This window comes from Typha latifolia, chromosome 4, assembly GCF_019914945.1.
Source record: "Typha latifolia isolate L0001 chromosome 4, TyphaL0001v2, whole genome shotgun sequence".
Lineage (NCBI taxonomy): Eukaryota > Viridiplantae > Streptophyta > Magnoliopsida > Poales > Typhaceae > Typha > Typha latifolia.
The window spans coordinates 12,545,697-12,561,524 of record NC_133089.1 but is presented as its reverse complement, the minus strand read 5'-3'; the positions used below and the strand labels follow the sequence as shown (position 1 = coordinate 12,561,524).

The 15,828-nt window shown below is 35.4% G+C and overlaps 3 protein-coding genes and 1 non-coding gene across 4 annotated transcripts; all 4 read right to left on the bottom strand.

Moving 5' to 3' along the window:
- Positions 1-1,196: 1,196 nt before the first annotated feature.
- On the bottom strand, positions 1,197-2,510 carry LOC140787097 (EPIDERMAL PATTERNING FACTOR-like protein 2). Its single transcript, XM_073135852.1, has 3 exons — positions 1,993-2,510; positions 1,884-1,918; positions 1,197-1,788 (listed from the first exon to the last, which is right to left on the bottom strand). The coding sequence occupies exons 1-3, from the start codon at positions 2,243-2,245 to the stop codon at positions 1,519-1,521; spliced, it is 558 nt and encodes a 185-aa protein (XP_072991953.1). The 5' UTR covers positions 2,246-2,510; the 3' UTR covers positions 1,197-1,518.
- A 590-nt stretch (positions 2,511-3,100) lies between these two features.
- On the bottom strand, positions 3,101-12,832 carry LOC140786888 (lipid droplet phospholipase 1-like). The gene is made up of 10 exons (XM_073135596.1): positions 12,508-12,832; positions 11,562-11,629; positions 10,566-10,636; positions 10,079-10,348; positions 9,218-9,378; positions 9,075-9,130; positions 8,633-8,685; positions 8,432-8,564; positions 5,165-5,262; positions 3,101-3,483 (listed from the first exon to the last, which is right to left on the bottom strand). The coding sequence occupies exons 1-10, from the start codon at positions 12,687-12,689 to the stop codon at positions 3,412-3,414; spliced, it is 1,164 nt and encodes a 387-aa protein (XP_072991697.1). The 5' UTR covers positions 12,690-12,832; the 3' UTR covers positions 3,101-3,411.
- Positions 12,833-14,157: 1,325 nt separating this feature from the next.
- On the bottom strand, positions 14,158-14,229 carry TRNAH-GUG (transfer RNA histidin (anticodon GUG)). The gene has a single exon. It is a non-coding gene; the product is annotated as a tRNA-His (tRNA).
- A 1,056-nt stretch (positions 14,230-15,285) lies between these two features.
- Positions 15,286-15,828, bottom strand: LOC140785987 (homeobox protein knotted-1-like 4). The gene is made up of 2 exons (XM_073134146.1): positions 15,676-15,828; positions 15,286-15,462 (listed from the first exon to the last, which is right to left on the bottom strand). Exons 1-2 carry the CDS (start codon positions 15,826-15,828, stop codon positions 15,286-15,288), a joined length of 330 nt encoding a protein of 109 aa, XP_072990247.1.

The following is a 15,828-nucleotide window of genomic DNA, read 5'->3' as shown; positions in this document are numbered from 1 at the left end:
TTGTTCAACGTGGGTGTTAATAATTCCAATTTTAATCTTAGTGGTTAAATGCAACAAAGTAAAACTTTAGAGACAATTTCTTTGTCTAAACCCAGCGCTAGTTAGTAGATATGATCATTAGGTCAAACCTGCACTCGGACCTAATCCGACCCAAGCTCTATTGGTAATGAGTGGCATGAGCTAACCGAGTAGTTTATGGTAAAAAAACTTTTTAGTTTTCTAATCAGTAGAAATAGGCTCACCTATTATCAAATTGCAATATCTGACATTTTTTTAGTGACTTAGTAGCCCTAAAATTTCCAAACAGACTATCGTGTCCCAAAAATCATCACGCATCACCTATATAATTTATAGATATCGCTTATGCAATACACTCTAATTTTTAATAATTATATAATTTATACGCATCGTCTATGCAAAATATACACTTTAATTTAAAAATATATACTACAATTTTTAGCTACGTGTGCATCGAGATTTTAAAAAATACATCACATATCACCTATATAATTTATAAAAATCGCTTATACAAAATATTTGAATTGAATTAAAAAAATCTAAATCAGTCAAAAAATGCCTGAATTTATAATTTAATAATAGAAGGACCTATTTCTACTGATTAAAAATTTGAGTAACCTTTTGTTGGATATTGCAGGAGCTAAATCTTTGCCCACTCGGCAGCTAAACTTTTGTCCACTCGGCTTAGCCCGAAAGTCTGAGACACTATGCTCGTGATCCAATCCGACCTTTTGATCAAGCCGTGATCAAATTTGGTTCACCAACCAACTCAAGTAGAGTTGGTAGACACTTATGAGTTCAACTCCAACCACAAATAATATTGTCAAAAAATTGTTTGGTGGTTAATGGTTGGTGGTTTGATAGCTTAGCTCGATTCGGTTGATGGCTCAACAGTACGGTTAGCTCGAAAAAATAGCTTAGCAACGCAATAACTTAAAACAGGTCTCGACGAAGTTTGATTCAAAGTAATTATTCAACGACGCATATAACTAGAAGCCTAAACTAAACAACTAAAACTCGATAGGACTAAATGTCTTTATATCTAAAAAGGATTAACCCTTTATCCAGTTCAAACTCATAACTCATGAATGATAAAAAAAAAAATTAGCTCAAAAGACCTCGCCTATGATCACCTATAGTAGGTAGCATTTAACATACTGTTATACTCCTTCAATTGCTTGTGCTGTAAGCCATACTCAAGCATTTCATTACACCTAAGCATCTGGCCGATGTGACCTCTCATGGAAAATGTTGTCTTGCACCAGTCCTTATTCTTCTTCTTCTATTCTCCGCATATCCCCATTTCTTTTCTATACTCTCTCTCTCTCTCAGTCCCTCTGATGAAAGGTGACCCCAAGTGTTGTTGTACATGCACTACTACTTTAATCAACCAGTGCATTTAGTCAGTACACATATATGAGAAAGGGAAGTGACAAAAACTAATCTCATGTTTAACACATATTTATACAATTTAATGGGCATTTGACTCTCTTCTAATAATCATGGATTAAGGATCATGCCTCCACACTTGCATTTCCAATTGAGGAGCTTGTACTTGGGGCTACCATCGTCATGATCATTATCACGATCATCATCATCATCCTTGGAAGTGATAGTTTTAGAGGACTGCCTAGTTCCATTCTGGCTATGTAGAGCTATGGGCACCTGAACTGCCTCACAATGGCCACAGGAGAGGCACCTTCTCTCACATCTAGGTGGTCTTGATCCAATCATTCCTTCCACCATCACCATCTCCTCCTTTGTTTCCTCCTGTAGAAATGGTAACTTTGCTTTGAAGGTTAAAAAGCAAAGAGAGCAGCAAAAGAGAAGAGCCCTGAAGAAGGCCAAGTAGCAAAAGATGTCACCTTTACAATCTCTTGAAGCTTAGACAATGACCTACCTGTAGAAACCCAAAGGATTCAACTGTTATGGAAGAGCAAGTAATGGAGCTTTGAACTCTAGACAGAAAGTTACCTTGAGCCGAGTACATGGCCAGAAAGAAGAACAGGAGGAGTATTGGAAAGAGCTGGAGGGATTGTTTTCTAGGAATGATGGTGCAATAAAAGAGACCCATCTGGAGGACTAAATGAACGAAGAATAGACTGGAGGGGGAGATGAATAGATATGAATGACGTGCTAAAAGGATTTCTTCTAAGGTTGGAAAGAGAAAAGGATGATTACAAATAGTGTGCGAGTCCAACGGGTCTAGTACTATGAATCCAAGCATTGAATGCACATAAAAAAGTTTTTCTCCTGCTTTGGCTCCGAGAGAGAGAGAGAGAGAGAGAGAGAGAGAGAGAGAGAGAGAGAGAGAGAGAGACCCAAAAGAACACAACAGTTGAAAGAGTGGCAGCAGGAAAACGACAACAGATTGGTGCAGACACCACTGGGAATAAAGTGACCCAAGATTTCATAAACTTAAACAAACTGAGCACCAAATTTAAGAAAAATAATCAGATGTGAAATATATCTGACATGTTAGCAACAGCAGCAAGGAAACCATTCAGAGAGAGAGAGAGAGAGAGAGAGAGAGAGAGAGAGAGAGGACTAAAATGGTAGTGTCCACAAGGCATAGGGGCCTTACCTGTGAGGATTCTTCCCCCAAAGAGACACCGAGAAAGAAACAGATGAGTCATCCATCACTCCATCTCACCAACATTTTTTGGAGTTAGAGAAGGAATGCTTGTAGTAGTAGTGATACTGAGCAGTCTTACTCCAAGACGTCAACCTAACTGCAAAGAATGGACATGAGAAGAGAAAGCATGCTAACTTGCTAAGCAATGAACAGCATAGCAGGTGAAGACCTGTCACTGTGATACGAGTTTGATAGTTTTCTGAAATGTTAACTGAAACTCCTTGGATCAAATTTCCATCAAAGATACTCTCTACCCATGCAACAAGATTGCATATGAATCAAATTTCCATCAAAGATACTCTTGGTAACCTTTTGGGTCTGGTTGTAGCCTGGTCTAAATATAATTTGGACCCATGCATTACAACAGACATTTCACCTGTTCTCCTTTCTATACTATTAGTTGAATTGGAAATTTGCAAAGCATGTACAGAAAATTCAATCTAACAGTAATTGCAAAAGAGAATTCGGTATATCACTATATTATATAACGATTTCATAACAATCAGGTTACAGCCGTTTTTGCAGCACTATACAAATGTTATTGCGTAGAAGTTGAATAGGGAACATCAATTTACAACACTGCAAAATTGACGTACATCATGATTCAGATAATAAGAATCATGCAGTAAGCCTGTTTTGGCAAATAGGAGAAAATTCTTTTTCCTTCGCGCCCAGTTGAAAATTTCCAGGAGCTAGAGAAAGAAGATGATGACCCTCTCAATTGGAGAGTGTTCGAGAAATTTAGTACCACTGTTTTCTTACAAAAGAAAATAATCAATCATGTGAAAGATCACATCAGCGCCATCTGAATTCAAGAAGTATGTCTTTACCTGCACAATACATTAAAAAGATTTATTCTTTGAGAAGCAGAATTTTCATAATGCAGATGCATACGCATTAATGCCTCAGAAATTTCTGGTCCATGATAGATGTCCGGATCTTGCTTTTAATAACAAATTGATGTGCTGGAAAGTTAGAGGACAACTTCAGCAATTTAAGGGGAAAAATTCTTGGTCAAATTGCTCCAAACAACCTAAATTGACACCGGGAAGAAGTGCCCCTTGAATGCTTCTGATGTGCTACATATCCCTTAACTAATATTGTGCATGAAACCCAAATAGGAAAAGGCAATGGAAATCTCAGTTAAGTTAAGCATTATTGAGAAGCATAATTAGGCATGCTTTTTCATGGGATAAGTGATGAGATCAAACCAAATCCACTTGATAATTTGAACAACTCAGATACCAGCTATCATACTGAACAGTAGAAAGAGAACAGGACGAGCACTACATAGAAATCTTAAGGGCCATGCTATACTAACACATCATAATAGCAGATTGTGATTGACACACTCAATCTGCACATAACTGCTAAATCTCAACTGATCTAAAATGTCTTAAAATAAGTCAATTAACTGCCATGGTCATATTTTAACATTGTTTACAAAACACAGTAAGAGTTTTAAAATGCCTGTGAACATGAAAATGGTTTGATCCTAATTCCAACTGAAACAAATAAAATTAATTTGCTCTTTCAGATTTTAATCATAGCCAGAAGAAACAGAATTTTATTGCTACAAATGATAAAAAAAAAAACCTCGTTTGTTGGAAAACTAAGAAACAATTTCAATAAGCTACTTAGCAGCCAACTGCATCAACTTCTCTTCTCGTAAGAGGGAATTTCGTCTTGTCTATTCTAATGATATTCCTTACACATTTCCTTCATCTAATTCTACTTCATGGTTATGCGTAGTAATACACTAATAGTCTAATACTCCAACAGGACAAGTTTCAATCCAACATCTCCAACCCACAATTATCGTACCAAATTGTTAGACTTTGCTTTTAATAATCAATGAGTAAATATCATTAGTTATCTACGAATTTTCAATGATAGGAAGTTAGGAACTACTTTCAGTGTCAAATGTTATTCTCATTGACTTGATGACATTTTTCTGTATTAAATTTAACGCATACATTAACAAATTTAACAATATTTGTGTATCTATATCTATATATGTATATGTATAGATCTGAACTGGGATGGCTTTAGTGTTTGGTAACATAGTCACATAACAAACTTAGCTGTTGTGCCTTCTGTTGAGTACTTGAATGACTTCTCTAACCTTTCAAATTGATGATCATGATTTATGATTATTTTTTTCTGGTTATAGTAAGTAAAATCATATTCCTCATTGCTTTACTTTATATATGTTCAAGAATTTTGATTCTTGCAAACATCCTTTTAAGTTAAGAATGATGATACTGATATTCCTTACTTTGTTTCATCTACATTATTACCTTATTAGTTCTAAATTCTCTAATTGGAACTGGATTCTGTGCTCTTTTAAAAAAGATGGGTTCTGGCATGAGGATAGAAGAATTAGCATTAGCATGTTGATTGGGGTATCACTATGTAACCAAGGACATGAAGGCAACAATATAACCAATGTTGGATTAGCAAAATTTCACATTTACCATATTAGGGAACTGACAGGAGTTGGTAACAAACCTGAATAGTACTATGAGCAAAAACCCTTTGTTTACTTCTTCTGAAGCTGACATCTACTCTTTCCCATGGAACTCTGTTAAGACCTTTGATCATTGTCTCTACAATAAATAGATAAAATCAAAGTCAAAAGAAAATTCAGTTTGACTGACCAATTTTATTATCCACAGATACAGGTAATATTGTTTACCATGAACCCATTTTAACTATGAAATTTGCAGCAGATGTCCACGTGGACTTGTAATTATCACATTAACTGAAGAACTTAAGGATAATGTTGCTCCATTGTTTCTTATACATAAATATAATTCAGGCAAGATTAGATTTGTTTGGACCAAGTTATAACATGCATCAAAATTTAGATACCATTCTACTCTAATTCCTAAACAACCTAGTTTGCTAACATTTGTAAATTATTGATTCAAACTGATGCAACATGATAAATCATTATGACCCAACCATGAGGGTGAACTCAGTCCTATTGAGTTCAATGCCTAGAGGTGGTCAAGGGCATTTATGTCATTTCCCTAGCTAGTTATCTATTTACTCTTGAGTTTATTTGCTAAATAGTTGCTATGCGGACTAGACCCTATGTTTGGTGTATTTACTTATGAGTCATTACTTATGTAGCTTAGTCATTACTTAGGTGAATGAGTCATTGCTTAGGTAGATTAATTGTTGCTTAGGTGGATTAGTCAGACTTGAGCCTATTCAATTTGGCAAACCAAGTCAAGTCTGCTACTCATAAAAATAACTGGATTTATGTTATGAACCTCTTTTGAAGCAAACCGATTCAACTCGCAACCACTTCAGAGCAGCAGCCAAGACGAAGCTTTCTAGAGATTTTACGAAGGATCTAGCCATTGGATTGACCTAAGATTTGTACATTTTGTAAGTTTGGAAGTAAGCTTTTCAACAAATCTAATATCTCGGAAATCGGTTAGCTAGATAGTGAGATATAGATCAAACAGTGATCTCAGGTCGGAGATGACAGACAGCAAGGTGATCTCGAGAGGCCCTTTTGGGGATTCCGTGGATATAGGTAGTAGAAGGTATACTTAGGGAAGAAGGGAGAAGGAGGAAGGTGAGTTATTCCTTAGGGTCAAGGGGATGCGACCAGTTGATGAGATAGGCAGCAATGGCAACCCTAGGTCGGCTAAGGCTTGGAGGAGTTGAACAAGAGAGAAGAAGGAGAGGAAGGAGAGGAAGATAGATAAGCTAAAATTTCCAATAATCCAAGATGCCCAATTCACACAAGTACTTGCACTTATATTCCTTTTTCTCCATTGCATCAAAGTAAAAGGGAGTTTCATATTCTCAACAATCCAATGGTGCCAGCGTGACAAAGTCTACTTAGTCCTCATGGGATAATTGAAGAATGGCAATATTTATAGTCACAAAATGCACTTGAAATGAAGTAAAAAATCTTTCAAAAGAAAAGAACTACTCTTTCTTATTTGATACCATGTTATTTTGATCAAGAAGAATTAGATCATACATTAACTTTCAAGTCATAGGCTTTCTCCTCTGCAAACAATTGCCTACCTTTTTGAATTACTCAGGTTTCTTTCAGTATTTCCCATTCTCAGACACAAACTACCTAGGCATCTTATCATTCAAAAGGCAAACAGCATCCACTGCAAAATTGACTGTGAGAGCATTTATGGTTTGTAAGCACTCAAGATCTACTGGTCCTTATCATATTGAAGCTGCATATTTCGTGAGCATAGTTCAACCATTTATGGAGACCATCATGCACAAATCAAGCCCCTTCCATTGGGCACATTGACAGACATTTACCAAATTAGGTGCAACATTTAGGCAGAGGCGCTCAAAAAGACCATGGGCCCGAAGCCCGTCCATGTCTAACCTGTTAAAATCAGGCCCAATTTGAGCCTGGCTCACCCGTTAGATAATAGTCCATCCATTAAGGCATAGCCTGTCCATCCGCAGTTTACCTGACCCACGTCTATTATATTTAAATTCTTGACATTCCTATTTCAATTCCTTACATTTCTTTCTCTCGATCCACATTTTCATTCTTTTTTTTTCTAAAATAAAAGGAACCCTAACTGGATCTTATTCTCTTTCTAATAAGATTTTAAATCAATTGAAGATTACTCATCCATTGGGCCAGGCCAGGCCCGACTGTCTGCCTATAATTGGCCCACCAAACAACATGGGCATGGACTGGACTGGGAGAAAAAAATTTGAAATCGACCCAATCTCAGACTCAGTCCAAACATAATTCAGGACTGGACTGGACCAGACCTTGTCCAGACCCGAGCTCAATTTATCTGGATTAGGCCAAGCTCGACCCGGTCCATGAGTATCCCTATATTTAGGCAGATAGACTAACCCTGTGAAATTTTCAGCTAAATGTTTGAAAAAGTTGAGGAAGAAAATCTAACAAAAATGATGTGCGGTGAAAATTATTTTGAGGAAATTGATGCAACAATCTTCCATATCAGAGAGTTTCCAATCTTCGATTCGGCTCAAGCCTAAACTCTAAGGCATTATGCCAAGACGAATGGGGGAACCAAACGCTTGGTTATGGACATATGGTCCTGTTGAAGAAAAGCTCTGAATCTTGCTTTTGAAAATTAGTAAAGAAGACTTCTAATCTAAAATTGAAAAAACTTCCAAAACTGCATGCATTCTGCAATCTTCTGATTGCTACCTGCAGGATGAATAGGATACATATATAATTGGCAATAAATTCTTGTGATTGTACTTTATAGAATCCTAAACCTCATACACTGCATATAAGCTATGTAAAGTATTAACTAATACTTCTTGTCAATCTTATAGGTTTTTATATCCTGGCAACACGCTCATGTGTTCTAAGCAATATATTAGGTGAGAACTTGTGTATCTCATGGGTAAATGTTGTTCCTAAATAAGTTCACAAGGAAAAACAAAGAGTGCTTATCCTGTTCTCAGATATTGGTTACTACCCATTGGTAACATGTAATACACTCCGGTTATCTCTAAACTTTTGAATCACTATATAACATTGCATATAAAGAAAGAAAAAGAAAAACTGAAGACAAAGTTAACCATTTGTGTCCTCTATCTTTACTTTGGTTCTCACAAAACAAAGATATGGATAAGTTCATACTCATAATAATTTCATGAAACAAATAAATCTTCCTATACAGATATTCAACAAAATAATTAAGAGGTGCATTCTAAAAAAAAAGTATTTGAAGGACTTTTTCAGTGTACCACCTAATTTTAAAAACCATAATGAGGGGCAGAAAATTTTACCTTCCATTTCACTTGCACTTTTTGCTTGATATATCATTGTCTCTGTAAAGCTATCTTGCTGTGTATTAGCACTGTTTGGCTTCTCTACGTTAACAATATGTGGATATTTCTCATTCTTCATAAAATTTTCACGCTGCATTAGGGAATAAATTTAGGTGAGATGGCCATAAGATTCTAAAATTGCATGAAAGTTAAGTATACCTTTGGAAGCTCATGTTTACGACGAATTGAAGATGTCTTCCAGCCAACAATTACTGGTTGCAGTTAAGTCCTTCACTTACATGATAATGAAAAGTTGGTAAGAAGACGTGAAATATCGAAAGTCTTCAATTGATACCATTTTGATCTTAAATATGTGTTATACATAACGATTACACACACAGGGCAACAAATTCTTTGTTAAATCTTTGGATAAAGATATAAGATTTTGTAGCCATTCAATACTCCTCGGGAAATGAAAAGCTCATCCTGAGGTGAAAGTAAATGATTTATTTCTCTTCACCTGAAGATAAGTTTTCTATGACGAAGATGCAATCAATTGCCATTAGGGTGTTAAAACTTTTCCAAAAGAGTTAATGTTGTGTGTTTGTGTGTGTGTGTCCATGTGTGAGTGTATATGTACTATGATTACCAGAAAGGATACAATCAGAGCAGGCATTTGCATAAGCTACATGGCGTTTGAAAGATTGCAGAGCAGACCTGCAGAAGAAAGAAAATAAATATCTGTATAATTTAAATGCAAAATCTCTAAGAAATATTCATTGTAAACCGTATATGAAGCCATACATGAACCGAAGATCTCCACAGTCATTGAGCATCTGAAGGAGAAGAGGAGGCTTGCCCTCCTTATTGTCTTTAAGAAAAAGATGCTTGCCAGTTCTCCGTAGAATCCCACAAGTTCGATACGCTGCCTTTTCCAATGTAGAGAAGCCACCCAAAATTGGGATCTGCAAGTTAATTCCAAGGTTCTTCAATGAATATCAGTCATGGTTTGAAGTTCCGCTTTTGATTCCCGAAAAATGAAATGTTCCAAAGTACCAATTCAGTTCTGGGAATTCAAAAGAGTTGCAAAAAAGTACTTGAAAATCACAAAAAATCAAGGAGAAAGAGGAGATAATTAGGAAACTGTCATAAGGAGACCAAAATTGTGGATCATACAAAACTTCATAGTTATAATATGTTAATAACTGTGTGGAGATGAGGCTCCAGTGTGAGAAATAGAGAGAGGGAGGGAAATATGTGTTGCATTGTTCAAGTGATTTGGGTTTGTGACAGATAGCGAATTATGAAGGAGAGTTGCCAAAGGGGCTTCACTGAGCTCCCGCCTTCGGTGCAACTTCCTCTTTGTGCAACTTTCCTTGTCTAGAGTTTCTCTTTTCTTCTTTTCTTTCGGGGGGGGGGGAATAGTTCTTTCTCTTGATTTTCACTACATTGGACATGATCTGATAGCGTAGTTGTAAGAATCATCAGATTTCATAAGACAGCAATTTCGAGCAAAATTTTCGTCTGTCTGTGTTGTTTCAAGTATAGTTAGACTAATAATGAAATGAATAAGTATCACTAGTAAGAAAGACTAGAGAAATATATATATATATATATATATGCATGTACATACATACACATGCACATGTTGAAAATTGAAATGACCTGCTTGTGAAATCTTGAACCAAGGTGTGGTGTTGCAAAAGTAATAAAGTTCATTGGCTCCAATCCAGCAATTTTGCCTTCAAATTTTTTATTGATAGATTGAGTTTCATGTGCATTAAAATCCCTCTCATTGTTGTCTGCAGAAGGAGCCCCGGGGACATCTTTTTCATATAATAAACCAACGGCATATCTTGCAATCAAACCACCTAGTGAATGTCCAACAAAGGAGATCTTCTGAAGCTCAGGCTTATCTGTGATGAATGACATTACCTGTATACACATGGTTATTAAATCAAATAATCTGTCACAAATAATAAGACCTATAGTCCATTCACTACATCAAAAGATCAAAGTAAACCGCATCAGCACAATGTAAAATAAGCTTCCAGTGACAATTGGTGGAATCATAAAAAATAAACCCTCAATATTATGCATGATTTACTAAATAATAGTTATCAACTATAAAATGAGGAATATTTGTGTCTACCTCCTTTGCTAATCTTTCCCCCATTATGTCAATTCCATCTAAAGTTTTGGTTGCAGTATTACATGCACTACCTGTAGAATATAAGATGGCTTAGGTCAAATTCCATTGATAGAAAAGAAAAAGGAAATCGTAGAATCAAATGCATAACCCCTGGTGGAAAGTTATGACCTTTTTTTTCTTAATCCAAACTTTAATTTTGTTCAAGAACATTGGTGCATATTGAAATGGAAAGTTGGATTCTTTGGTTGGCAACACTTAAAAATCAACTCACCTTATCTCCCAACATAAAAATCTTGCTACTTTCCAATTGAAGAAGAATGAGAGTGAAGTACTTATGGCCTTTACACAAATGATGGCACAAAAATGAATTGCAATTACTGAGGTCAAAAGGAGCTCTTGACCACATTCTTTGACCAGAAGCACTAGAGTTATTTTTGAGAACCCGTTAAATAATCTATTTTATTCAGTAGTATATCCATAGGAGATTATATCTGTTCATGTTACCATTTTACAACTATTTACGTTCTGCAGATTTGGTGCTTCTGGTTTCTCAGTCCTGCTTTTCCTATAACTATGTATGCGTCTTTCTCTGAAACAAGACCAACAGTCTTAATTTGTAGCACAAGACCCAACAGTCTGAGCTTTAATGTTGTCAAAGCCACTCTTATCAGAAGAAAACTACCAATATTCGATCATTCCAGTAAGAAAGTCGTATCATACTATTGTTGAATATTTGTACTTAAAAACAAATCTTATACTTCTACAGTGATTATCTTTAAATTCACTCTTGAGAGAACTCACAAACTTTGATCTATTATATCTAGCTAACTAGATGGCACTAGTCTGACAAAGCGTCAGCATATGATTGAGAACTTTCTGACAATAATGCATTTTAGGTCATAGAGATTATCCCACAATTACTAAATCAACCAACTGAATCGAGAATCTCCTGTTTAAGATTATTTATGAGAAATGTGAAAGTCTGAGAAGACTCACAAAGCACAATAACATCTTCATGGTACTTCTTGAGAAACTGCTTCTTAGCAAATCTCCAGTTTTCCGCACTGCACACAAAGAGAAAGATTACGTCTAAGTTTAAAGAGAATAGGAAGGCCCATGTTAGTCATGGCAGCACACTATGGCAAAGATGCAGAATTAATTGATGAAAAAAAAAAAACAAATTTCACCTTCCTATTTCTGTTATGTAGCATGGAAGAACAAGCCAAGAGAATGAAATATTTCCTCAAGAACCAAGTTTTCTTGTTTCAAAATCAAACTTTTAGATTAGCATGATCAATAACAAGGATAATAAGACCTTGAAATCAAGTATAAATGGTCAAGTGTCTCTGCAATAATACTTGAAGATTTATAATTAAAATGGGTTCATTAAATCCCGTTGGATGTCCATCTTAACAAATATGTACACTACTTGAGCTATTCACAGCTAAGCATGCACGAAGTTTAGTGTTCAAAACCAAAAGAAAAATTGCAGAGTGCAGTCACTGCATGTACCAACACTAGCCCAACGTCATGAAATATTAACCCAATGCTAGTTAAATTCAGATGGAATCTCATAAGTTGGGGACCAACCAGAAAATAATTACTGACCTTTTACCTCAAATGTCCAGCAAAACAGAATAATACCAAATAAAAGGCAGTAGAGTAGAAAGGTAATTAATTTATCAAGATCCTCGGACACCAAAGACACGAGTTTTATTGATCCCACTAGGTGATCATAGCTAGCACAGTTGAATCCAACTAATACTTCTTGAACATTTCAAGTTCTTTAACAGTTAGGAAACAAAATCTCGCAAACGTAACCAAGAAGACCAAAGAGTATCTGCATTTCAGATTACTGCATAAGTAGCACAGCAATGCACCCAAATAACCATAAAAAGAGAGAACAAAAAATCAAACTAGAAACCGGGATAGACAGGCACACCTTCCGATGATCCCGTTGACCGTTACTACCAAATGCGACGGAGTCCTCCTCTCGCCGGATCCAACGCCGCCGTCTCCGCCGGCAGAAGCCGCCGGTTCGTCGGCGGCCTTGAAGCAACTGAGTCGCCGGAGGCATTTGGTGGTCTTCCTCCCCTTCTTTCCGCCATCTTCCACCATCGCCATCTCCAAGCTTCCAAATATTTCTCCCTCCTCTCCGTCTATTAGAAGGTTTAGATGAATGCATGTGGGTGGAGGTGATTAGGGTTTAATAATGGAGGTGGGCGATCGAAGTTTCCAGTGTGGCGCGCGGGTTTCAAGTTTCAACCCTTCTCGATCGCTGACTTCGAATCAACTTCTCTTTTTTTTCTTTCCTTTTTTCTTCTAATTTATTTACTTATTCAAGATTAGTTGGCGCCTTGGCGGTCTCCTGCGGACTGTTGAGCAGGGCTGTAGGAGACATCGGAGGTTTTGACTTTTTGACATCGAACATCGTTTCTCACATTAAGATTCGTGCAAGTCGATCGGACGGATGCCGTGAGGCACGTGCCAAATGAGAAAAAGGAGTCGTGAGTAACATAATAATATTATTATTATTTCTTTTTGCCAAGTGTGACAATATTTTATTTTTTTAATTAATTACTTTTTCACCGCTGAGCTATCGCTCTTTTTTTTTTTTCTATAATGATTCATTGAAATTTTTTTAATACATAATAATTCTTTAAACTATTAAAAATATCTCACTTGACCCATTCTATTAAAGGATCATTATGTATTAAAAAAAATTGAAAAATAAAAGATAAAAAGAAGAAGAAGAGGAGTGGAAAAACACGGTCTAATGTTAACACCAACCATACTATTTTATTTAAATAAATTATATATATATATTGTATGTATACTCTTAAAAAATCTCTAAATTAATATTTATATATTATTTGATATCTTTCCCGTTACTTTTTAAATTATGTCTCAATGTTTTAATAGATAAAAAGATAAAAATGCTCTTAACTAAAATGAATACATGAAAATTAAAATAAAGATATTTTTGTCTTAAGTTGTTCAAGATTTATCCGTGGTTCCCTAACCAGGTTAAATAAATATATATATAATTTAATATTTTTTAGATTGACTTTAATTTTATCTTAATATGATATAAATTTATTAATTTTATATCTTATTAATCCTCTCTCATCTCTCTCATGTCTACCGCATCTATTGGTCAGCCAACTGTATCAAGTTGTAGCAATTTGTTATGCCTTAAGGAATTATTAGTCTCCAAATTTTCCCTAAAATTTAAAAATAAAAATATTTCAATACATACTCGTAAAAATTATATTATTAAATTACAATATATATATATTTTAACTATTTTGGCAGCCAATCACAGGCTGCTATGTTCCACCTTCGAGATATATATGGATCCAATTCCTAGGGTGGATTTTAGAACACACGCATAATCCTGATTCAATATAGACGGCTACAAGAGGATTAGATCCTAAAAGTCAATTGTTTTTTTTTAATAAAAAATCAAATGTTTTATAAGATCCTAATGTGACCTTTTCAAGTCGAGAATTACTATGGAATCTAATTCCATGATACATTTCTATGCGAGGTAAAATAATACAAGTATTAGGACAAAAAGTCAACTGTTTTGTGTGGCTGCTGGGATTCGAGCCCAGGTCTCTACGGCCACAACGTAGAATTCTTACCACTAAACTACAGCCACATTTGTTACTCTGGTAATAATATAATTAAATATAAAGGTGTTTTTATAACAAAAGAAATTAACTATAAAATAGTTTTACACTTTAAACTTCAAGAAAGGAAGGTAGTTTAGTCTATTACATGTATTTGTTCAGCTTAACAACTATCTATTTGGAATATTCTATGAATTTTCTATCGAAAACTAGTTATAATGTCTAATTTGAAAGAGTTAAGATTTTAGTGATAATTATGATATATTTGAAAAAAAAAATTATGTAAAAAACCCACGACTTTAACATTGTCTACATAATGTAGTAAAAAGGTTTATATGCATTAGGAATCAGGAAATATGTGTTGTTTAACGTTCGTTTATTTGAAAGTTGAAACAGTACTGAATGCTGCATGCACCATAGAGATAAAGGTATATCAGAATTGATTATAAAGATACTCCTTTTAATTTCTTCTTCTCTAAGAAACAAATAACAAATAAAAAAGAAAAGGAACTCACAAAGAACAAGAGGACTATGGCTATATGTTGCACTAATTATGTTGTTCTTCCACTCCTTGTGGAGCTTGTGAGAATGCCAAATTCTATATGAATGAAAAGCTAGTGAGAATACTGATGTTGCATGTCATGCTTCTGAAGATTTATATTAGTTGTCATAACAAGTAATATGCAAGAATTAGTACCAAAAATTACTGTCAGTGTTGGAGAAATTCTTGAAAAGGACTACTTGTAAAATGACAAATAGCAATGATCCCCATCAAGAAGGTGTTTAGATGTATTGGTTTAACAAACTCACCATTACAGTACAAATTTCTCTTACTACCATGAACACTCCCATAAAATTAAGTTTCAATTATTTGTGAAGTAATACTAATAGTCAGACACCCAATACAAGCACCAACAAAATCAGGAAATTCTTGGTCTACAGATTATAACTCTAAATAATAGAACTACACACTGAAGTTTGCACATAAGATGACAAACGTCTTTAGATAATTATACTTCATAGCTGCAGAAGTGTGAAAAATTGAGCTCTAAGCAAGCAAGCAACTAGTACATTGGTAGGTTATTTTATGGCATAAGCCTGTATAGGCCATCACTGCTGAAGTGCCCATCCATGTAGAGCGAAGCAGCGAATCGCATCTCATTGGTAGGTTTCCAATGTCGCTTCCTTTGGTTTATGAACCAGTTGTTGATTTGTTTCAACTCAAGGCCAGTGGATTCAGCTAAGGCTACCTTCTGTGTCTCCTGCTCAAGGTCATGACAGGGAAATGGTTCAACTACATATAAGCACCCAGTTCATGCTTAGATACAACTAGGATATGATTTAGAAATAGGATTTCACCAATCAAAGATCCCAACGATTACGAGATATAACATTGTGGTTTATAGGAATAGTTCAAGAAGTAATGTTTGTAATTTAACCACAACTATATGCAAGGATTAATCCACAGAACCTACCGATGGATATGGCCACTTGTAGTGCATCTCCCACCATTTGAATAGTTGCTGCCGAGCATCCTTTGGGAGCTTGCCTTTTTTCGTCTTCTTGGATAGCTCATTCCTGAGGCTGCTCAGATACCTGCTGTACTTCTTCAGAAGGTTGTTCTTCAT